Source organism: Pristis pectinata, chromosome 34 (genome assembly GCF_009764475.1).
Source record: "Pristis pectinata isolate sPriPec2 chromosome 34, sPriPec2.1.pri, whole genome shotgun sequence".
In the NCBI taxonomy this organism is placed as follows: domain Eukaryota; kingdom Metazoa; phylum Chordata; class Chondrichthyes; order Rhinopristiformes; family Pristidae; genus Pristis; species Pristis pectinata.
This window is the reverse complement of record NC_067438.1, coordinates 15,764,648-15,780,638: the sequence shown is the minus strand read 5'-3', so window position 1 is coordinate 15,780,638 and position 15,991 is coordinate 15,764,648. Positions and strand designations below refer to the sequence as shown.

Genomic DNA, 15,991 nt, shown 5'->3' with positions numbered 1-15,991 from the left:
AATCACCGAGGTCCTTCCCCCAGGAGCCGCACCCATCGAACGGCAGGAAGGGGGTCTTCCAGAGGGAGATGGTGCCCCAGACCAGGGTACAGAGATGGTGTGGGTTAAGGGCAGGAGACAGACAAGCTCGGGCAGTTGACGAACCAGTGGGAGATCCAGGCCAAAGTCTCACAGCTCAGAAACTGAACTGGGGGACGGGGTGTGGTTTTCAGTGAGGAACAGTTCGGAGACTGATATCTGCGTGGCTGATCAAATTAACTCCAGATTGTGGAAATAATGAACGTCGACAAACCCGGCAGGATATTTGATCCGAAAGAATACATTTAATTTTGCGTTCACAAAATCAGCAGTCAGCATCTCAGCCAATGAGATTGCAGTAACGAGAGGAACAACATTCTTCACAAAGATTCCCACCCCGAGAGCGATGCCGAAAGTTGACCTTGATGACATCACTCAGACAGTGTTCACACCGTTAAAGGCACAGTTCAACTGCTGCTTCTGGACACAACGTCGTGAACACATTCGAGATAATAAATGATATCTGGGTCCCAGCACTAGGTCAGAGAATGGCAACTGTCACAAACTCACCAACCCTGCACTGATAATTTTGACAATCCCACCTTCCGATGTCAGGCTCTGTGGCGGAGAAGGAAACAAACTGAGAACTGCGATAAACCCAGAAAACGCAGTAAATAATCGTCAGTCGGGCAGGGTCTGTGGGGAAAGGAAACGCGTTCATGTTTCAGGTCTGTGCTTGTCATCACAAGTCGACCTGAAGCAGTAACTCTGGTTCTCTCTCACAGATGCTGCCTGACCTGCTGAGTATTCCTGCCATTTCCGGTTCTTGTGTTGGATTCCCAACACCCGCAGTATTTTGCTTCAGGGAAGAGAACCAAACAGTTCTCGGTCACACGTTACATTTTGTTGGCTCCACCTGGTGTGAAACACCAATTATCTGAGCAACGGTGGGAAGTTGTAGCAGTTGGTGCTCAGGGTGACCTGGTCGATTTATACACCAGTGCTGAAGATTACCGAGCAGGGACGGCCCGTGGGATATTGTGGACACGTCTGGTGTCCCAGCATGAGAAGGATGTACCTGGAGCGGAAGGAATGCAGCAAAGGCTCAGCAGGCTGATCTCTGGGATGGAGGGTGTGTTGTACAAGGAGACATCAGCACGTTCGCCCCGTGCTCTCCAGCGTTTGGGAGAAGGGAAGCTGACGGCATTGGAGCACACAAAATTCTCAGGGAGCTTAACGGTGAAGGTCTGGGATCATGTTTCCCGAGGCCGGCTCTGTACAACCAGCAGGTCAGGCTGACGGGACGGAGTGACCGTGTCCCGTTCCCGGGTTTGTGCCTTCAGACCTTTCACCAAAGGCAATGTTCTAACCCTGGTCTTTACCTGGGCAATCTCTTTGTGTCTCCCTGTCTCTCTTCATCCGATAACCAGTCTCACCCTCAGTCAGCTTCACTTGTTGATTCAACAACATCACAGCTAGGCTGAAGCATTTTCAACTGCAGAGCAGGAAGGGTTTGCAGAAGCAAAGCATTGCTAGGACGGCTTACTGCCCCAGCAGGAAGCCCTGGAAGCTGAGGGACCCTCCTTCACTCCACAGGGTGCCGGTGACCAGTTGCACCCACACTTTATCCCCTTTGTGGAGTTCGAGGATGATGTTCCTCATGGAGAGCTGGGAACTACCCTTGGGCAGGACACTGTGGATCAAACTAACTCTCGTGTTGTTCTTCAGTAGCTGCACGTCAGTCTTCGTCCCTCTGCCGGGGAGCGAGGAGTAGCTGAAGAAATACAGGCCACACCTCGGGGCCGTGAACTTCCCAGTCTTGCGACTGTAGCCTTCTCCCTTGTTCATGTTGACCTTGTCGTAGATGATGGGATTCGTTGGGTTTACAGTGTGACCGTTCCCGCTGAGCTTGACGTCGAATACAACTTTAGCACCTGAAAGGCAGAGTGGGCTGTTGATAAGATATCACGGGGATCACCTCGAAGCTCTGCAGTCCCAGAACCAGCCCCAGCATTGCTCTACGGAAGTGAGAGATCAGGTTCTCAGGCCGGCTTGTGACATCCGTGGTGGAGGCAGAGACTCACAACATTGAACAAGTGGGGCCTGACTCAATAGAAGGGACTGTTCGGCTCATTGAGTTATTGCTAGCTCTCAAGGCACTCCCATGCCCCACACACATTCCCCTGCCATCTACCCCTTCTCACGTACCCATCACTTTGCCCCATTCCCCCCACCACCCACACACATGGGCAGTTTGCAATGGCCGGGTAACCCAATCTCTTGACATGTCCTCGGGATGTGCTGGGAAACCAGAGCGAAAGGGAGGCCATCCCGTGGCCTCTGGGAGACGGCACAAACAGCACACAGCCCCGGAGCTGGGATCGACCCCAGGACACTGGCGCCGTGAGGCAGCTGCACTACCTGCTGTGGCACTGTGTCAACCTCGGCCGTGTCAACAGGATCTGGCGGGATGGAGACCCCAGTCAACGGCACATCAGCTTAACGCAAGTTCAGGTTCACCCCCCGCCACAAATGGGGCAGATACTCGGCTGTGTGACCGCAACAGGGTCCAGCAGCAGGAGGGCAGTAACCTGAGGACACGGGGTGAAAGGTGAGAGTGTTCACCCACACACTACACCGGGACGCGTGGTGGGGACTGACGCCCCAAACAGAATCACTTCTCCACTGTGGAGGGGAGCACATTCTGGCAGTGAGTCCTCGCCAAGAACAACATTTCAGGGTGATCACGGGACAGAGACATCACTTGATCGATCGTGCGTCAGACTGCAACACTTCTGCATCACTAACTCCTCACTCTTGTTGGGTGTGAGGGCAGCCCACCTGACCTTGCCCGCCAGGGATTCGGGATTTGCCTGCGCTACTCTTTCTGAGGGAGGCAGGTTCCCAGTTGCCCAGAGAGTGTGAGTCCGGCGGTCCGACAGCCCAGCCATTACCCACTGTTGTATTATGACCCTCTACCTGCCCCACTATTACTCCAGGAGACCCACAACAACCCTGCCTCACCCTTCACACGTCTGCCCTCACCCGTAACACTCCCTGCATTGAGGTGAACACACTTCAGCCCATCAGTCCCACTGTGTTCAGGAACCTGCCCAGACTTACTTGAGTGAACCTTGACCTCCCCCTCACTCCCTCCAGTGCTGACCTGCTGAGGGTCCCCAGTGTTTCCAGAAGAGAAGGAACGTTTCCAGGGAATGTTGTCGGGAAAGAGGTCGGAGGGAATGTTGGAGACAGTGACAACTGTGTAAGTTTCCAAGTCGTTCTGGGAAGGGGAAGGGGGTGATCTGCAAGTTGTGTTTCTGATCTGGGGGAAAGCCGCTTTAAATAGTTCCTGACAAACCGAGACCGGGAGCAGCCAATTAAAGAGTCACAGAGTCACACAACGCAGAAACAGGCCCTTCGGCCCAACTGGTCCATGCTGACCACATTTCCATTCTAAGCCAGCCCCACATCTGCATTTGGCCCCAATCCCTCTCAACCTTTCCTATCCATGTACCTGTCCAAGTGTGTCTAAAATGTGGTTCATGTACCTGCCCCAACCATTTCGTCCGGCAGCTTGTTCCACAGAGATACCACCCTCTGTGTGAAAAACCTTCCCCTCAGGTCCCTATTCACCTCTCCCCCTCACCGTTAACCTGCGGCCTCCAGCTCTTGGTTCCCAACCCTGTGTCCATTACCTGCACCTGGCAGGTGGGAGTCATTCCAAAGTGAGAGAGTGAGAGTTCAGGACTGAGGTGTCCCATAAGGGTGAAAGGTAAGTGCAGCGGGTGCAGGGACCTGCAGCCAAGGGATGCCCAGGGTTTCATAACAAAAATAAGGGGAAGCATCAGTCAGATATCGAGAACGGCAAACAGAGCAGAGCACCCGCCAGCGGAGTGGAGAGTAAAGGTGGGAGCTAACAAAGGGCCGAAGGGGGCAAAGAGAGGGCATGAAGTATCAGTGCTGAACAAGATGAAGGGGACCCCAGTCCATCTATTAAGGGCAAGAGGATGATCAGCAAAAGAGAGGGGCCCAATCAGGAGCGAAGAGGCGACGTGTGTGTGTGGAGCCAGAGAGGGTGGCTGAGGTGTTGAATGAACGATTCTCCCCCGAATTGCATGGTTCCCCATGGTGGGCCGGTGCAGAAGATGAAGGCACACGGTGAGTTGGACCCAAAATTGGCCTGGTCCTAGAAGTCAAAGGGCAGTGGGGGAGGGGTGTTTCTCTGGCTGGAGGTCGGTGACCAGTGGTGTTGCGCAGGGGTCAGTGCTGGCACCTCTGTGCTCGTGGTGCACGCGGATGACCTGCATCAGAATGTTGGTGGTCTGATTGTTAAGTCTGCAGATGAGATGACGACTGGTGGTTGTGGGTGGTGAGGAAGGTTGTCAAAGGATACAGCAGGGTATGGATCAGTTGGAAATGTGGCAGGGAAATAGCAGGTGAAGTTTAATCTGGACAAGTTTGAGGTGTTGCCCTTTGAGAGGAGAAATTAAATGACAGCACCCTCAGGAGCACTGATGTACAGCGGGATCTTGGGCTGCAGGTCCACGGCTCCCTGAAAGTGGTAAGACAAGTCGAGAGGGTGGTAAAGAAGGCTTACGGTACACTTGCCGTCATCGGTCAGGGCATCGAGTATAAAAGTTGGGAAGTCACCTTGCAGCTGGATAAAACTTTGGTCCAGCCACATTTGGAATAATGCGTGCGGTTCTGGTCGCTCCATTACAGGAAGGGTGTGGAGGCTTTTGAAAAGCTGCAGAAGGGGTTCACCAGGATGCTGCCTGGATTAGGGAGTATTGGATCTAAGGAGAGGCTGGACAGACTTGGATTTTTTTCTCAGGAGCATCAGAGGCTCGGGGAGACCAGACAGAAGTTTATAAAATCATGGGAGGCACAGATATTTGTAGATAGTCAGGGTCTTTCTCCCAGGGTGGATTATCCGTTACTAGAGGGAATAGCATTAAGGTGAGAAGGGGAAAGTTTAAAGCGGGTTTAGGAGGCAGGTTTCTTCCACAGAGAGTGGTGGTAGGTGCTGGGAACATGCTGCCACAGAGTTACAGAGTCACACTGCATGGAAATAGACCCTTCGGCCGAACTGGTCCATGAGTGCCCAGTGAGCTGGTCCCATCTGCCTGCGTTTGGCCCATAGCCCTCTAAACCTCTCCTATCCACGGACTAATCTAGATGGCTTTTAAACTTTGCTAATGTGCCCGCCTCAACCACTGTTTCTGGCAGCTCATTCCAAATATGCACCACACTTTGTGTGAAGAAGCTGCCCCCAATGTCCCCCTTTTAAATCTCCCACCTCTTATCTTAAACCTTTGCCCTCTTGTTTTTAGCTTCCCCTCCCTGGGAAAAGGACGATGTGCTCTCCCCCTGTCCATGCCCCTCATGATCTTAGATACCTCCATCAGGTCTCCCCTCATCTCCTACGTTCCAGGGAATAAAGTCCTTGTCAACACAAACTCTCCTTGTAACTCAGTCCCCAAGTCCAGGCAACGTCCTGGTAAACATTTTCTGCACCCTGTCTGGTTTAATAACATCTTTCCTGGAACAGGGTGACCAGAACTGTGTCCAACAGCAGCCTCACTATCGTCTCATATAACTGCAACACAATGTCCTAACTCCTGTTTTCAGTGCCCTGACTGATGAAGGCCAGCGTGTCAAACACCTTTTTCACCACCCTGTCTACCTGTGACGCCACTTTCAGTGATCTGAGCACTTGCACTCCCAGGTCCCTCTGTTCCACAGCACTCCCCAGGGCCCTACCGATCACTGTGTCAGCCCTACCCTGGTTTGATCTCCCAAAATGCGATACCTCACATTTATCTGGATTGAAAGCCATTTGCCAATCCTCAGCCACTGACCCAGCTGATCAAGATGCCCCTGTAATTTTTCATAACCTTCTACACTGTCCACAACACCACCTATTTCAGTATCATCTGCAAACTTACTAACCGTGCCTTGTACATTCACATCCAGGTCATTCGTATAAACAAAGAACAACAAAGGTCCCAGTACTGACCCCTGTGTCACACCACTGGACACAGTCCCAGAAACAACCTCCCACCATCACCCTCCGCTCCCTACCACTGAATCAACCACATCTCCAATTCACCATCTCTCCCTGTCTCCCACACGATCCGACCTTCCCAGCTGGTCTGCATGTGGGACCATGTCAAAAGCATTGCCAAAGTCCACCGAGACAATGTCCACTGCCCTGTCCTCGTCAATCCCCACACACAAAGCCGTGCTGACTATCCCTAACCAGACCTTCCCGATCCACATGCTGGTAGGTCCTGTCCCTCAGAATCCCCTCCAGTAACTTCCCCACCACTGACGTCAGACTCACCGGCCTGCAGTTCCCTCGGTTGTCCTTGCAGCCCTACATAAATATCGGGACAACATTTGCCACCCTCCACTCTTCCAGAACTTCACCTGGGGATAAAGATGGTGCAAGTACCTCTGCAAGGGAACGGCAAAGGACCATTTTCTTCTCCAGCCTCCCACAAGGTCCAAGGATGCACCTGGTCAGGCCCTGGAGATTTATGCACCTTAATGCACTTGAAGGCCACCAATACCCCCTCCCTGGTAATTTGTACATGGTCCAAGACAACACCACTCATTCCCCTCATTTCTTTAGCTCCCATCCTTGTCTCCACTGTAAAATCTGAAGAGAAATATTCAAGTAAAAATCTGGCCCATCCCCTGTGGTTCCACACATGGACGGCCACGCTGATCTTTACTGGGATCAAGCACCTCGCTACCTTTTACTTTTATGTGACAATAATAAACCAATTCCCATTTACGCCCTGGTGAACCTGCTCTGCTCCCTCTCCAGCACCACCACATCCTTCCTGGGGGTGACCAGAACTGCACACAGTGCTCTGAGCAGTCTGACCAAGCTTCGGTAAAGTTGCAACATAATATTCTACACCCGACCAGTGAAGACAAGCGAGCCTTACGCCTTCTTCACCACCCGACCTACCTACGTTGTCACTTACAGGGAGCTATAGACATGGACCCCTTGCTCCCTCTGTCCATCAACATTCCCCGCTGCCCCACCCACCCCGTGTCCTTCCCCTGTCTGACTTCCCAAATATATCACCTTGCCCTGGTCAGGATCATTCCAACTTTTCCTGGCTTTGATGTCAGACAACCAAGCTGGAATACTAACCCTGTTCCTGCCGTTGCAGAGACGGCAGGACTGGCATTTTCTGCTTTCATTACAGTTACCACCTGATTGTACAATTCCACTTACCTGGGCCCAGACTGGACACGGGTCTGAGCTTGTTCACTGTCTGCTGGATAAACTCCAGAACATTCTGTTGTCCACGTAGTTCATAGACGGCCGTCTGAAACAAGAACATGTTCATACAATTTACATCAGCAACCAATTCAGATTTTCCTCCTGCCCAGGGTGTTGTGTCGGCTTTGAGAATCACTGCAAACGTTCAACCTGCACATGCAGGGGAGCAAAGAATGTAGAACAGGGTGGGTGCCCAAACCTGATTCACCGAGGTGTCCTGCCCCTCCCACAGACAGCGTGCCTCAGTGTGGGATCACGCAGTGATGTGTGGGAGAACCAGCTGTGTCCCGTGGAGTTGGGAAGTGGGGACGGCCTTTCCACGGATCGTGTCAGGTTATTGTGCTGACAGATCTCCAGGGGATTGACGTACGGTGAGAGATCAGGATGGTCAGGTGGGGTTGCGAGGCCTCGGGGTGGGGGGGTCTGGGGGTGAGGGGTCTGGGGCAGGGGTCTGGGGGTGGGGTGTCTGGGGGCGGGGGGCAGGGGTCTGGGGGTGGGGGTTCTGGGGGTGGGGGTTCTCAGGGTGAGGTGTCTGGGGGTGGGGTGTGTGGGGCTGGGGGGTCTATGGGTGTAGGTCTGGGGGTTGGGGGGTCTATGGGTGTAGGTCTGGGGGTTGGGGGGTCTGTGGATTGTGTGGGAGCCGGGGGTCAGGGTGGGGTGGGGTGTCTGAGGGTGTGTAGGGGTGGGGGGTCTGGGGGTGGGTGTCTGGGGGTGGGGTGTGTGGGGCTGGGGGTTCTATGGGTGTAGGTCTGGGGTGGGGGGTCTGTCAGGTGTGTGGGGGTGGGTGTCAGGGGGTGGGGTGGGGGGGTGGGGGGTCTGGGTGTAGGTTTGGGGTTGGGGGGTCTGAGGGTGGGATGTGTGGGGGAGTGGGTTCTGGGGTGGGTGGTCTGAGGGTGTAGGTCTGGGGGTGGGGTGTCTGGGGTGGGGGTCTGAGGGTGGGGTGTGTGGGGGTGGGGAGGTCTGAGGATGTAGGTCTGGGGGTGCCCATCCACTAGGTAACGCCCAGCTGCAGTGACTGCTCACACACAGGCACAGGTCCCCTTGTCCCTCCCCTCCCCATCGACAGAGAACACAGAACATCGAACATGTTGCGCCAAATGAATTAAACTAGTAATTAAATGCCTGATTTAACTAATCCCTTCTGACGACACAATGTCCATAACCCTCGTTTCTCTGCACACACATGCATCCCTCTCAGAGTCTCTTAAACCCCTCTATCATGTCTGCCTCCACCCCCAGCCCTGGCAGCACATTCCAGGCACCCACCACTCTCTGTGTAAAAATCCTGACCCCCACATCTCTTTTCAATTTACCCCTCTCACCTTGAACACATGCCATCTAGTATTAGATACCTTGACCCTGAGAAAAAGATACCGGCTGTCTACTCTGTCTGTGCCTCTCTTAATCCGCTGCTCCAGAGAGAACGACACAAGTTTGTCCAGCCTCTCCTTACAGCACATGCCCTCGAATCCAGGCAACATCCTGGTGAACCTCTTGACTCCCTGACTCTTGGACTCAGCGCCTCGACCAATAAAGGCAAGCATGCCATACACCTTCTTCACCTCCCGCTCCGTGACCCTTCAGACAACGATCTCCCTCCCTGACACCACCGGCCGACAGTGTCGCCGTTACACTGCAGCCCGGTATCTGCCCACTCCCTCACCCCGTCCACATCACCCCACAACCTCAATCCTTCACCGCCCACATCCCCACCCGGCCCTGGGTCGTCTGCACACCCCCAGGTGTTACTGCTCATTCCCTCGTCCTGCTCACTGACAGAGGTTGAGGTTGGAAGGGAGGGGAGCGGGGTGTGAGAGAGGGGGAGGGAGAGGGAGATAGGGAGAGGGCAGGGGATGGAGGGTGGCAAGAGTTGGGGGGAGAGAGAGGGGTTTGAGAGCGGGAGGGAGAGAGAAAGATTGGGAGGGGGAGAGAGAGGGAGAGGGAGATGGGGAGGGGGACAGGAGGGGTGAGAGAGAGGCCGAGGGACTGGGAGAGAGAGGGAGGGCAGGGGAGAGGGGGAGAGAGAGGGTGGTAGAGAGACAGTGAAGGAGGGGGTGATGGAGTGAGCGGGAGAGCGGGAGGGGAGGGGGAGAGAGATGAGGGAGAGACGAGGGGAGAGAGAGGGTGATAGAGAGAGTGAGGGGAGGGAGAGAGGGAGGGAGAGAGATCAGGAGAGAGGGAGAGAGTCATAAATTCATAGAGTCATATAGCACAGAAACAGGCCATTCGGCCCATCTGGTCCATGCTGTCCTCGATGCCCCAACTAAACTCATCCTATTTTCTGCACTTGGCCCATATCCCTCTGAACCTTTCCCCTCCGTGCACCTCTCCCACTGTCCTTTAAATGTTGTTGTTGTACCTGCCCCACCCACTTCCTCTGGCAGCTCGTTTCTCATTCATACCACCCTTTGTGTAAAAACGTTGTCCCTCAAGCTCCTATTAAATTCTTCCCTCTCACCTTAAACCTGTGCCCTCGAGTTCTTGATTCCCCAACCCTGGGGAAAATACTGAGTGCATCCACCCGATCTCTGCCCCTGTGATTGTAATAGCACCTCTCATTCTCCTACGCTCCAAGGAATGTGTGTCAATGAGAGAGAGAGAGAGGGGGGGGGAAAGGGGGAGAGAGGGCGGTGGGAGAGTGAGGGAGAGAGAGCGGTGAGAGAGAGAGAGAGAGAGAGAGAGACAGAGCGACAGGAAGAGAGGCTGAGACAGGAACTGCGAGGTGGTAACGGAATGACTGACACTACAGTAGAAGCAAAGGCCTGTGTCAGAGTGAATGTGGGTTGTCCGAGTTATCACAGAAACACACAACATGGAAACAGGACATTCGGCCCAACTGGTCGGTGCTGACCGGTGGGCTCCCTTCCACATTGAAGGACAGAAGAGATAGTCTGCATCCAGAAGGTGTTCCTGGGGAACGGTGTTGAATGGTTGCTTGACAGTTAATCTGGGGAAATGTCTGCTCCCCCAGTGCTGGATGTCAGACACGGGCAGATAATTCAGAGAAGGGGGGGTCCAGGGGAGTGCTGGGTGTGTAGAGCGGGCAGTGATGGGCAGACAGCTGATGCCCGCTGGGCTGAGGTTGGGGGAAGGAGTGGCGGGGAGAGGGCAGGGATAGATCCCCGGAGAACACCAGAGGGAACGGAGGGCTGCAGCAGGGTGGGTGTAGACTGCTGAAGGGGAGCAGGTGAAGGCAGTTGTCCCAGCTGGGGGAACGTGGAAGGGCCAGTGGTCCCACCTGCCTCAGGCACCACAGAGAGGTGGCTGCCCCTCCCTCAGGGCCTGGCCTGTGGCTCGGGGATGTCCCACAGGGTCTGGGAGGGCAGGAAGCTGCCGGGCGGATTCAAAACAAATTCCCCAGGAAAACGGGCACGGATTTGGAAGGACCCACTGCGTGTTGGACAGGAGAGGGAGTGAGAAACTGTCCACTGGTTTGTCAGGAGTCAGGGATTGGTTCCACCAGGAGAGGGGTGATGAGAGCAGGTTCAAAGACAGAGGGTGAGACAGAGGGGGAGACCATTACCTACAGAGGCAGGGCTGTAACACTGAGCACCTCACACCTGCTCAGCCAGTCAGGGACAGCACGCCTGATCATCCATCTCATCAGCACCTTCCTGCACCAAACCCCGACCCCTCCACTCACTTAAAATCCCTTGAAGTCTGTCTTGGAACACCCTCAGTGACTGACCCTCTCCACCTCCCTTGGGTAGAGAACTCCAGGGAATCACCACCCTCTGGGTGAAGAAATTCCCTGATCTCCCTCCCAGATGGACAGCACTTTGATTCCAGGTGTCCCATTGGGGGAAAGATCATTCCCCACGTCTGCTGTGTCCAACCCCCGAAGGGTTCTTCTGCACCCGAGAACACAGGCTCAGTTTGTCTCATCTCCCCCCACAGGACCAACCCTCAATCCCAGGAATCGGTCTGGTGAACCTTCTCTGTACTCCCCCAATCACAGGGGCCCTTCCTTCATCAGGGAGACCAGACTGGTACAGTGCCCAATATCACAGGTACATCTGCAAAGGGCCTGAAATAATTGGAGCAAGATGTCTCTCCTCTGTCCTCAGATCCTCTTGCAGTAAAATACCGCTTGTCTTGTCAACTGCTCACTGAATGTTGTGTTGGCTTTCAGTGATCGGTGTACAAAGGCTCCCAGCTCCCTCTGAAAGCCAACATCTCCCGTTGCTTAAACCATTCTCGGTCTATTTTCCCACCGAGGTGGATGGCTCCGTGTTTGTCCCACATTGTCCCCATCTCCCACACCTTCGCCCACTCATTGAAATTGTTGATGTCTCTCTGCATCCTCCTCAGGAGACTCTGCATACCCCAAGAGAGTGTGAAGGAGGGTGTGTGTGTGTGTGTGTGTGTGTGTGTGTGTGTGTGTGTGTGTGTGTGTGTGTGTGTGTGTGTGTGTGTGTGTGTGTGTGTGTGTGTGTGTGTGTGTGACAGAGAGAGAGAGAGACAGAGACAGAGAGACAGGGGTCAGAGAGAGGAAATGTGAGACAAAATGAGAGAGGGCTGGACACAAAGGAAGGCTGGGAATGAGACAGAGAGAATGAGGCTTTGTCCTCACCTGGGAATCTTTTCCAAGACTTTCCCATGTCCATGTCTGAAGGAGGATTAAGCACACCAGATGTCTCTGTGAAATAAATCAACAAGACGTTAGACAGACTGAAAGAACCAAGCCATTAAAGCATTACTTCAGTGAGTAGGGCTCAGCTGTACCAGTCTCTGGGAAGCCATGCTCTCTCTTGTCCTCAGTCCTGGTCGAACTTGCTGCTTCAGTGGCTCCCACCCTTCTGAATGCCTTTATAACTGCCAGATCTCACTGGTCCTGCCCCCTCCTTCAGCTCAGTGGGTCTCTATGGTGATGAAAGCAGAACCACATCCTGGGCCACGCCAGGCGTCAACAGAAAGAATTTGAATTAACTCTGGAAGGACGGGGAGGGGGCCTCACGGTGCCCAAAGTGGCCATCAGGAAACTCTGGGACCCGCACCCATGCACAGAAAGAAGGACACCAACTACTTGCTGGCATCCTCAGGAAGTCGCTGGCAGTTCCACAAGGAACTGGGCCAGTGTCTCCCAACCAGATGGAGAACATTCAGGGAAACCCTCCAATCCCCGTCACCGAAACCTGAACAGCTGACGTGGTGGGAATCCGAGGGTAGGTGGGAGGTAATGGAACAGGAGGGGGCGACCCCACCCTCACAGGGAGAACCTTGTCAGCTGACACAGGGCCTGGGGAGTGTTCGTGTTCATCAGTTGTGGTCCTCTCTGAGCTCAGGAACGGGAGGTGGGGGGGGGGGGGTTCAGATTGGTCAAATGACACCCTGTCAACAGCACAGAAAGAGGACAGTGACCCCGTGCTGGCAGCTGCACCTGCCCGCTCCAGTCCCAGTGCTGCGTCTTCCTGTTCCTAATTCCGCAGGACCCCACTCTGTCGTAAAGGCTGTTTGCTCCAACGGTTTTCCTTGGATTCCACGTTCCGCCCATTCTCCGGCTAAAGAAATGTTGTTCTGTTTCCCTACGAAGGGACAGATGAAATGAAACGAGCTACGGAGGTGGTGCAGAAGGGAGGGATTCACATCTATGGATCATTGGGCTCTATCCCAGGGCATGTGGGCCCTTGGCAAACAAGGCGGTTTGCATCTGAACTGGAGGGGAGCTGATATCCTCGCCGGGAGGTTTGCTGGTGCTACTCGGGAGGGTTTAAACTCGAGGGGCAGGGGGGTGGGAACCACGGTAGCAGGGCAGCAGGTGGTAGGGTTGGGGGCAGGAAAGATGGTGTGAAGTCAGACTGAAAGGAAGGACAGCTGGGGACAGGCGGATAAACACGGTGGGCCTGATGGGCTGAAATGTGTTTATTTCAACATTGGGAATATTCTGGGGAAGGAGGATGAACTTAGAACCCGGATCAGTACATGGAATTACGATGTTGTTGCCATTGCAGGGACCTGGATGCGTGAGGGGCAGGACTGGCAGCTCAACGTACCTGGGTCCTGTTGTCTTAGATGTGATAGGGAGTGGGGTAGAAGAGGTGGAGGGGTTGCACTACTGATGAGGGAGAAGGTCACAGCAGTACTCAGAGAGGACACACTGGAGGCCACAGAGGCAACTTGGGTGGAGCTGGGAAATAGGAAAGGTGCAGTTGCACTGATGGGATTGTACTACAGGCCCCCAACGGTCACCGAGAGGTGGAGGAACAGGTATGTAGCCCGATTCTGGAAGGTGCAGCAACAACAGGGTTGTCACAGTGGGGACTTTTACTTCCCCAGGATTGACTGGAACTTCCTTAATACGAGAGGCTTAGATGGGGCGGGATTTCTTCAGTGCGTCCGAGAGGGGTTCCTGAATCAGTCTGTGGAGAGTCCAACTGGAGGAGAAAACATACTGGGCCTGGTTTTGGGAAATGAGCCAGGCCAGGTACAGACCTGACAGTGGGGGAACATTTTGGGAATAGTGACCACAACTCATTATGTTTTAAGTTGGGATAAAATTAGGATCTTGCGGGAAGGCACAAAACTGGGGAAGGCAAATTCCGACAGGATACGATAGGAGCTCAGGGCGTTGGTTGTGAGCAGCTGCTGTCGGACGAGTCCACATCTGACATGTGGGAGTTTTTTAAAGACCAGCGGATCAGAGTTCAGGATCAACATGTTCCGGTGAGGGCTGAGGACAAGGATGGGAAGGGAGGGGAACCTTGGATGACCTGAGAGGTCCTAAATTTAGTCAGGAAGTAAAAAGAAGCATCCGTAAAGTTTAGGAAGCAAAACTCAGACTGGGTCCTTGTGGAATATAAAGACAGCGGGAAAGTGCTCAAGTAGGCGACTCGGAAGGTCAGAAGAGGGTGTGAAATGTCCTTGGTGAGCAGGGTCAAGGTGAATTCCACGGCATTTTCTACTGAAATTAAGAAAAAGGTTAATTAAGGAGTGGGTAGATCCACTCAAGGATAAAGGAGGGAAGTTCTACCTGGAGTCAGAGCAAGTGGCTGAGGTACAAAACGAATAGTTTGTGTCAGTATTTACCAAGGAGAAGGAATTGGAGCATAGTGAATGCAGAGTGGGGCCTGCTGATGTGCTGGGACATTTTGAGACTGAGGAGGAGGTTGTGCTGGGTCTTCTGAAAAGCATTAAGGTGCATAAGTCCCCAGGGCCTGATGACATATATCCCAGAATATTCAAAGAAGCAAGTGAGGAGATTGCTGGGGCTTTGACAAAGATCTTTGTGTCCTCACCAGCAACAGGCGAGGTCCCGGAGGACTGGAGAGTAGCAAATGCTGTGCCTTTATTTAAGAAGGGAAATAGGAATAAACCAGGTACTTATAGGCCAGTGAGCCTCACGTCAGTGGTGGGGAAACTATTGGAGAGGATACTGAAGGACAGGACTTAAGCGTGTTTGGAAAGCCATGGCCTTCCGTGGGACAGTCAGCGTGGCTTTGTGCTGGGCAGGTCATGCCTTACAAACTTGATTGAGATTTCTGAGGACGTGACAAATTTGCTTGTTGAGGGTCAGGCAGTGGACGTTATCTAAATGGACTTCAGGAAGGCATTTGGTCAGATCCCTCATACAGTCAAACAGTCACACAGTCACAGAGCACTACAGCACAGAGACAGGTCTTTTGGCCTATCTAGTCCATTCTGACCTGGCCTTCTGCCTAGTCCCATCTACCTGCACCTGGACCATATCCCTCCAAACCCTTCCCATCCATGTACCTATCCAAATTTCTCTTAAATGTTACAGTTGAATCCGCATCCACCACTTCCGCTGGCAGCTCGTTCCACACCCGCACCACCCTCTGAGTGAAGAAGTTTCCCTCAGATTCCCCATAAATATTTCATCCTTCACCCTAAACCTGTGACCTCTAGTTCCAGTCTCACCCAACCTGAGGGGACAAAGCCTGCATGCACTCACCCTACACCTCATAATTTTCTCGTTCTCCTGTGCTCCAGGGAATAAAGTCCTAACCTTTTCAACCTTTCCCTGTAACTCAGGTCCTCAAGTCCCGGCAACATCGGTGTAAATTTTCTCTGCACACTTTAAAGCTTATTGATATCTGTCCTGTAGGTAGGTGACCAGAACTGCACACAATACTCCAAATTTGGCCTCATCAACGTCTTGTACTATTTGAACATAACATCCCAACTCCTGTACTCATTGCCCTGATTTATGAAGGCCAATGTGCCAAAAGCTCTCTTTACGACCATGTCTACCTGTGATGCCACTTTCAAAGAACTATGGATCTGTATTGCCAGGTCCCTTTGTTCTACCGCACACCTCAGAGCCCTCATTCACTGTGCAAGTCCCACCCTGGTTTGTCCTCCCAAAGTGCATCACCTCACACTTGTCTGCATTAAATTCCATCTGCCATTTCTCAGCCCATTTTCCCAGCTGGTCCGGACCATGCTCCAAGCTTTGATAGCCTTCCTCACTGTCCGCTACGCCCCCAGTCTTGGTGTCATCTGCAAATTTGCTGATCCAGTTTACCACATTAGCGTCTAACTCATTAATATAGATGATAAACGACAATGGACCCAGCACCGATCACTGCAGCACACCACTGGTCACAGGCCTCCAGTCAGAGAGACAACCATCTACTACCTCTCTCTGGCTTCTCCCGCTAAGCCAACATTGAATGCAATTGACTACTTCATCCTGAATGCCAAACG

The 15,991-nt window shown here is 53.2% G+C and overlaps 1 protein-coding gene across 1 annotated transcript; it reads right to left on the bottom strand.

The window, feature by feature from the left end:
• Window positions 1-318: 318 nt before the first annotated feature.
• LOC127585906 (complement C1q tumor necrosis factor-related protein 3-like) lies at window positions 319-12,120 on the bottom strand. The gene is made up of 4 exons (XM_052043638.1): window positions 12,050-12,120; window positions 11,898-11,963; window positions 7,277-7,370; window positions 319-1,952 (listed from the first exon to the last, which is right to left on the bottom strand). The coding sequence occupies exons 1-4, from the start codon at window positions 12,065-12,067 to the stop codon at window positions 1,561-1,563; spliced, it is 570 nt and encodes a 189-aa protein (XP_051899598.1). The 5' UTR covers window positions 12,068-12,120; the 3' UTR covers window positions 319-1,560.
• Window positions 12,121-15,991: the final 3,871 nt, after the last annotated feature.